The 8,106-nt window shown below is 43.5% G+C and overlaps 1 protein-coding gene across 2 annotated transcripts in view; it reads left to right on the forward strand.

Moving 5' to 3' along the window:
• LOC107089881 (RNA-binding protein Nova-1-like) overlaps positions 1-4,352 on the forward strand; it is a 37,518-nt gene extending 33,166 nt beyond the window's left edge. For both annotated transcript variants that reach the window (XM_015382908.1, XM_015382909.1), the window contains exons 3-4: positions 295-461; positions 1,610-4,352. In XM_015382908.1, coding sequence (XP_015238394.1) covers positions 295-461; positions 1,610-2,629 — 1,187 coding nt within the window. In that variant the 3' untranslated portion in view covers positions 2,630-4,352. The remainder of the gene's footprint in view (positions 1-294; positions 462-1,609) is intronic.
• The last annotated feature ends 3,754 nt before the right edge of the window (positions 4,353-8,106 follow it).

Below are 8,106 nucleotides of genomic sequence, written 5' to 3' on the forward strand. Positions count from 1 at the left end.
GTTTTAAGCCTAGCCTTAAAAGTAGACAGGGTGTCTGCCTCACGGACTAAAACTGGTAGTTGGTTCCACAGGAGAGGAGCCTGAGAACTAAAAGATCTGCCTCCAATTCTACTTTCAGAAATTCTAGGAACCACTAGCTGATGATCGGGGGACTCCATTTGTAAGGGTTATGCAAGTGATCAAAAATGCTAACTTGCCCTATAAAGGGTTAAATCAGCTAGCCAAGTGTCCACCCACAAGACATCATTGGTGCCCATTGATTATGCTTGTCTTTTTCTGCCTCTTTCATCACAGGGACAACTGAGAGAGTTTGTCTGATACAGGGTACTGTTGAAGCCCTCAATAGTGTGCACAACTTCATCGCGGAGAAAGTCCGTGAGATGCCCCAGAGTGCCCAAAAACCAGAACCTGTCAGCATACTGCAACCGCAGACCACGGTGAACCCAGACCGCGTGAAACAGGTAAGGTTCTGTTCAACCATTGAACCTGTCTTACCCCAGTTAGCAGCTGGATCCTTGAAAGTGAAGAATAAAGCCTCTTTTCAACTAAAAATAGCGCATCAATGACTGTTTCTCAAACGTGGGTCGACCCGCTAACAATCGGCAATCCATTTTGCTCCCTTCCCACTGGCATAAAAAGCTGGTCTAACCCCTCGCTGGAAGCTGCGTGGCCTCTCTCCCTCCGCCACTGCGTGTTTGGTGACATCATCACACTGGATTAGCGTTGATGATGTCACCAGTGCAATAGAAATCAGGAAAGTAAACAGTGGAGAGCATAATGGAAGGAAGCCAGGGTTTAGTCAGTGTGCTTTATTGTTTCTCTTTATTATCTGTCTGAATTCCTCTCACCAGAGCTGCTCCATGTTTAGAGAAATGGAAACAGAGTTGATTCTCCTTGTTAGATCAGAAGCGACTGGGCGGTGTGTTGACCTCCGTACGATGTGTTCAATGGCGTTATGTAATTTAGAGGGTCGACCCAGCTCTGGTGTTCCCAAGGCATGCCGATCAGAGCCGAGGTGATTTTAAAGCGGGTCGCTTGCCGAGTCGTTTGACCCGGGTAGACACACATCAGTGGGCTGTTCTCACTGACACTAAAATAACCATTGCTCCCGGGTTTAAACAGGTTTTTCAGCCAGTGGGAAAAGGGTATAATTGACCCATACTGTTGTCGCTGGTAGATAGACTGTAGTCCCTGTAAACATGGCGTAGCTGATATTGTTGCAGCCATCTCAGAGAGCTAAGCAGTAGTTGGATTCACCAATGATGCATCCGGTTATGAGATGATTCAATATTTAAAATGTTTCTAGCAAGCAGTATGAAGGTGTGGAGCAGTTCTCTTCTCAAACGTCTCTGACTGTGACCTACAGTGTGGCAGGGTGAGGAAAATTTGAGTGTATGTGGTTATTTTTACCTGCAGTCATCCATAGTTGGATAGAACCATGTGGCAGTGTGGCAGCTGCAGCCTAAACCCCCGGGATTAACAAACTGCTGAGTAAAGCGAGGGCCGCTGTAGTACTCTGACTCAGTCAGAGATCTGTTTACTGTTAATGCTGTTCAGTGCTCCTCATGTTGCCTGTTTTTGCTACCACCATCTTTCTATTTCTCTGCAGGCCAAATTAATTGTACCCAACAGTACAGCTGGACTGATCATTGGTAAGGGTGGTGCCACAGTGAAAGCAGTGATGGAGCAGTCGGGAGCTTGGGTGCAGCTCTCCCAGAAGCCGGAAGGCATCAACCTGCAGGAACGAGTGGTGACCATCAGCGGGGAACCTGAACAGAACCGTAAGGCTGTGGAAATCATTGTGCAGAAAATCCAGGAGGACCCTCAGAGCAGCAGCTGCCTGAACATCAGCTACTCCAACGTCTCCGGCCCAGTGGCCAACTCCAACCCCACCGGCTCCCCTTACGCCAACACAGCCGAGGTGCTGCCCAATGCGGCCGCGGCAGCAGCCACTGCCTCCAGCCTTCTGGGCCAGGCCGGATTGACAGGAATGGGTGCCTTCCCTGCCACCATGTCCAGTTTCTCTGGCAACGATCTGCTGGCCATCACCTCAGCCCTGAATACCCTGGCCAGCTATGGCTACAATACTAACACCCTGGGCCTGGGTCTCAACCCCGCAGCTGCCTCTGGAGTCCTCGCCGCAGTTGCAGCTAGCGCTAACCCCGCTGCTGCTGCTGCAGCTAACCTGTTGGCCTCCTATGCTAATGATGCCTCCAGCAGTGCTGGCCACCCCGCTACTGGCCTTGGTGGGTTCTCCCTGGGCTCTCTAGCAGCTGCTACCGGAGCTTCCAATGGTTACCTAAATGCTTCATCCCCATTAATGGCTTCCTCCCTGTTGGCAACAGAAAAGTTGGCAGACGGAGCCAAGGACGTGGTTGAAATCGCTGTGCCCGAGAATCTTGTGGGAGCTATTCTGGGGAAAGGAGGGAAAACGCTGGTGGAGTACCAGGAGCTGACAGGAGCCCGTATCCAGATCTCCAAAAAGGGAGAGTTCATTCCAGGGACTCGGAACCGTAAAGTTACAATAACAGGGTCGCCGGCCGCCACACAAGCAGCGCAGTATCTGATCAGCCAGCGGATCACGTACGAGCAGGGCGTGCGCGCCACCAACCCACAGAAGGTGGGCTAAAACCAAGCGAAGGGAACAGAAGAAAAGGATGAGGACAGAAAAGGAAAGGAAAGAAGAGAGTCAAGAAGAGTAGAAAAAAAAAAGAAATGTCCAAATATATGTTCAATATTTCAGTATATGATGAAAGAGTTACAAAGGAGGAGGCGGGGGAGACAACCAAGATAAGTGTGTGTGATTTGTGAGTGTGTTTTTAGGACAGAAGTCCTGATGTTTTTTAAAAGTTTGTGTCAAGTCCTTTTGACAATGGTGATCAGAGTAAGCTGAACTGGTCCACTGCCAAGTCGCAGATTCAGGCGCGAGGCCGCGGGGTCTCGCCCTCCTCTAAACCTCATTACTGTCTCATTTCTTTCTTTGGAGTGATTGTTTTTGTTGGATTTCAGACGGTCTGAGACGTCGGCTCCCGGTGAGCTGAGCGTGTCGGACGAAGATCCGGCTGTTTTACAAAACCTTGCTCTTTGCTGTCAATGCAGAAGGCATTGTTAACAGGGGGAGGGGTTTAACAACAAGCACCTGAACTCATCTCAGCTATTTAGGGCAGCAGTCCAAGTATAGTTTCTTTACAAATAAACAAAATCACATCTATGTGGACATGTCTTGAATTCTAGCTCATTTCATAACTGAAATGACTCAATTTGGGTATTTTATATTTGCATCCTTTAACTTATCGACATAGTCTCATCCAAACACGCGTCGATTATTTAAACCTGTGGTTGCAGGTTGATCTGAATGTAAAAACAATTTGCGCCTGTTGCTATTTTTTTTTTACAGGGATCAAACATTGTGTTGCAGTGAAAGAAATGTATAAGTCACCCCAGCCTGTACTTGCTGTCTGCAGGTGTAGTTCAAGGGTTCAAGACTCAGTGTGAGAGGACAGAGGAGACACACAGGAATGTATAAAAAACACAAACAGGCATAGAGAATGCTCCCACAAACGCACAAACTCTCCGACGTGACATTATATTCCGCCACTGCTACGAACACAAAGAAACGTGTTGATGATTAACCCTTTCTTGGTGCTATAGGACTTCTATCTCCTTTACGGTGGAATTCAAAACTTTCCACTTGAGTTTCCACTTGGTTTAAAGTGTCGTCCAGCCATTGGTAGCCCACTGGACCCGACCCAGCTTCATACCCAACGACTGTCGATTGATTTCTATCAACAAAAGCAGTCTAGCTGTTCTAATACAAACCTGTTGTTTTGTAATACTAGCTGAACATTTTGCAGAAGAAAACTCCTGACATACGTTTGCCTTAGCCAGACATTTGGAACACCAAGAATCAAGCAAAGGGTCAGACCTCCTGAGAGCAGTGGCAGAAAACAAAGCACTACAAAGCATTTTGATAAGAAGAGCTGGAAGAACCTTTATCTGTGAACTACGAAGCGATTTCCATGCAGTTACCAAATAGTGGAGCCACCTGCCTGTGGGCAATGCTTCCTGATTTCCATCAAGACAAAAAGAAACACAGGGAATTAAGATGAATATTATTGTTCCCAAAGTACATAAACGCTGACGTAGAGCATATATTGAAACCTACGATGTTTTGGGATCGTTATCTTTCAGTGCTACTAGCTAGTCTGACAGTGACAGGCCCAAAAGTAAGAAGCTCTGGTCCCCTCTGTGCTGCTATCCATAGCGTTCATCCCGACTCTTTAAAGTCTGCACTGTGAGGCATTTAGACCACCATGTCTGTCCTGCTAGGGACGTGAATACATACATTTATATATATATATATATATATATGTATATATATATATGTACACACATACACACACATTTATGTCACCAGATCTGCAGAGCCGGCCCAAAACTCCAACCTATTAACTTCTTCAACATATGTCCAATATATTACCTGTTGGACAATTTTAGTCCACAGTTTCCATTCAAATGTAGTTGAAGCTATGACGTAACTTTTATATACATTTATTTTCGCCTTTCTCTTGTCAACCACTCTGTCTTGTTTTCACAGGCCAGTTGAACGCTTGTTTTCTTGATGAGTTAAATAAGATGCTATAAGTTAAGTTAAAAGTCAGCAGGGGGCAAAACATTAAATATGTCTGAATCTTGATAAATAATTAGTCTTTTTTTAAATTATTAACATTTTTAATAGGAATTTCAATTTAATTAAACATTTAATGTATTAAGTATTTCAATTCTGACAGATTCATTCATTGATACTCTTCATTTGGAGGAAAAGGTTCTCGGTTTGATGCAGACAGCAATGGTGGATCATGGTAATTAAAGCTAATAACAGGCTTTTTCAATAAATTCCTTTTTTTAACAGTTAGTAATGTTTGAAATCATATGAAATTATTTTAACTTCGAATAAATCTTGATTGGTGATGGCCTCTGAACTGATTTGAACATAAACGTTCCTGTGAAGCATAGACTTGGTGGTGTGATGCTGCGGTAACTCGTCAACTCTTTGTTTCAGTTTGGACAAACCCTTTTTTTCCCCCAAAGCCTCTATTTTTTCATTTCTGCCCAATGAACAAATCCTCCATCACTTTTCAACAATCGCTCAATGCATTCTTACCACTGGATGTAGAGGTGAGCCGCATTACCGCCACCTACTGGCCTGGAGGGCGTGAATGAATTTTTACAGGTTCACTAAAAATATAGATCCTAGAAATGTGCAAGAAAATGAATAATATTAATAATATAAATCCATTTTTATTCTGTAAATAAATTCATAGTTCACAACTATAACTATACTGATCGATGCTAGTTTTAATTTTTTGTTTCTCCTGCTTGTGTCTCTGCTGCTGCCGAGCAAATAAATTATTCTAATTTAGGATGTAAAGGTTAAGTAAAAACTGTGATTAGGAGGGAATTTAGTTAAATAATGAATCATAATAACTGGAATGGGCCCCCAATGTGGTTTGGTTAGGGCCCCATAGAATCCTGGGCCGGCTCTGCCTCCTGGTACCAACAGAGGGGATTTCTCCACATGTGTCTCTTTTACTCCAGCACCTTTTGATCTTTGCTTTTATTAATTAGTGAGCGTTTTCCGTCCCTCCCTGCGGCGTCCTCTCCTGTCCATCATGTTGCTCTCTGACATTTCCAGTAGGCACCATCAACACAAGCTCTATGATCAGTTTCCTCAATGCGAAGCTGTGAGGGCCGGTGCTGAGTCGTGTCCAGGAAATCTACATGCTTCCAGTTGTAAGAGAAGCTGATCGATTGACTTTGTTTTCTTTTAGAATTCATGCATTAAAGTTGTCAGATTTCAAAGTATTTGAAACAACTCTGTGTGTCGATGTTGTGCGTGGCGAAACGAGCAGCGAGGCTTTCTTCCCAGCTCAAATCTCTTCCTCTCACTAGCGCTTGGAGGCCTTGCAGTCATCCATAGCTACAATCTGGCCACCTGTGAAATCATTGCATAACAGAACCTTTTACTGCCCAAGATTTTAGCATATAATGAGATACAAGCACAAAACGGGGGTGTTTTATCAATGCAACTGGACTGTTGGACTCCAGAGAGCTCTCCTTCAGAACTCCCTGATCAATACGTTGCGCCAAAATCTGCTTTCTCTCCCTCTCATTAGATTTCCTCTCCACATTTTCTTCCCCGGAGTGTCCTGCGTCCCCCGGCCCCTCGCCGGGCGCTCCTTCCTTCCTACACTGTGCTCTCCCCCTCTTTCTCCTCCCCTCGTGTCTTGTCGTCTCATGGGCGATGCGTTGGACGCACTGTGGGTGGGAGTTATGCACTACGGGTCGTAGGGGTATGAAAATGTTTTCCCAGGCCACAGAGTTCACAAGGCTAAAATGCACAGAAACCACCTGCCTCCAAAACTGTGACACCCACCGAGACCAACCAGCAACGTTAGCTCAACGTGTCAAATGTCCTCAGCGTGAGGAACTGGACAGATTCGGACAGGCCTGGCATTTTCAAAGGAAGGTAATCTGGGTTGTTTTTTTTTTCTTCTTTTTTTTCCAAAAAAAAAAAAGGCAAATCCTGGTAGGAGGAATATTAATTAGATGGTTGAGCTCTAGACTGAATATTTCAGACAGAATGCATAAGACAGCAAGAGAGAGCGACTAGTTAGTGACCTCAAGCCGAAACAGTGACATCCTTTATGCATATCCTGCTATCTGAAAATGACTCGAGCTCATTTCTGTGGAATACGATATGTCACGTCATATGATCTATATGTACTTTATTGTAGCTATTCTAGTTTGTAGTCCAAATGCAGTCCAGCGTTGTCAATACAATGTGAAACTATGTTATATCTGTGTGGATGATGAGAGTGCCGACTAAGCCTGACTAAGATTAGCTTCGCAGTTTGTTTGTGCATTATGACGCCTCATCATCGGGCGGTGGTGTCCATATTCCTGTCACTGAAGATTTAGTTTGACAGTAAGAAAAATGTTAAGAATATTGGAAGCAATATAGTAGCATGTTGTCCTGTTTTGTGTTTTATGTCTGTTGTATGGACTTTTGAAATTACTAAGATTTTGAATGAATAGGTTTACATGTACTTCTTTTTGTAAGTTATGAAAATGCTGCTATTTGATAAGTAAACTATACAAAAATATTTTAGTGGAAAAGATGTCTGGTCTGTTGATTAGAGATGTGCTCCGACAGGGAGGAGCATAAACGGAGGTGTATAGGAAGCTATACGGTATTGGTAAGATAGAAAAGTAATAATAGACTCCATAGTATGACCTGTGCCAAACTAGACCTCTGCAGCTTCTGAAATTGTAGATGTGCGATCAAATGTTAGATATCAATAACATGTTTAGAAGTGCTGATCAAGTGCCAATCAAACACTATCTTTTGAGTTAAGAAAAGATAATCAAATACATTACTTAAGAAAACAAAGGACAAAGAATTTTTTTGTGCATCGTTTTATCCCATAGGTACATAGAGTAAGAGTTAAAGATTGTGATTTTTTATGGATCCATGTTGTTTTACCCTCCATGCATCCTTGTGTGTTTGTTTGACCTGTGGCTTTAGTACCGCTGTTTTCCACTAATGTCTCTATAGGCCAGCATGGACTAAGCATAAACATGTTATAAGCATCCATAACATAGCCATTAACAATCAAACAATGTGTTTGTGGAGTTCGGTGTTATCTTTTTGCACGTCTTCTATTGCATGGTATCAAAGTAAAATTATGGAGGAAAAAAAAAGAAAAAAAAAGAAAAAAAGTCAAAAAACGTGCGAGGCGTCTTCTCGCAACATTCAGAGACATAAGCGCTGCATGCGGTCAGATGTATATCTCTTTAAGTTGAACTCACCTCATGTTAAAACTGTTGATCTTTACGTTGGGAGTTGGGAGGGAGCTCATTATCGTCATGTTGGCCCGAAAAGAACAAAAAAAAAACATGAACACACATCTGAGATGGGATTTCTCATGGGTCGGACTCATCTCTAACCATCATCTGAGAAGATCTGATGTGTTTTTTAGATCTAGAGGAGGATTCAAATGTGAAACAAGCAAACCTGAAAATGTTACTCAGTGCATTGGCTCT

This window comes from Cyprinodon variegatus, unplaced genomic scaffold (assembly GCF_000732505.1).
Source record: "Cyprinodon variegatus isolate N-32 unplaced genomic scaffold, C_variegatus-1.0 Scaffold269, whole genome shotgun sequence".
NCBI classification, from domain to species: domain Eukaryota; kingdom Metazoa; phylum Chordata; class Actinopteri; order Cyprinodontiformes; family Cyprinodontidae; genus Cyprinodon; species Cyprinodon variegatus.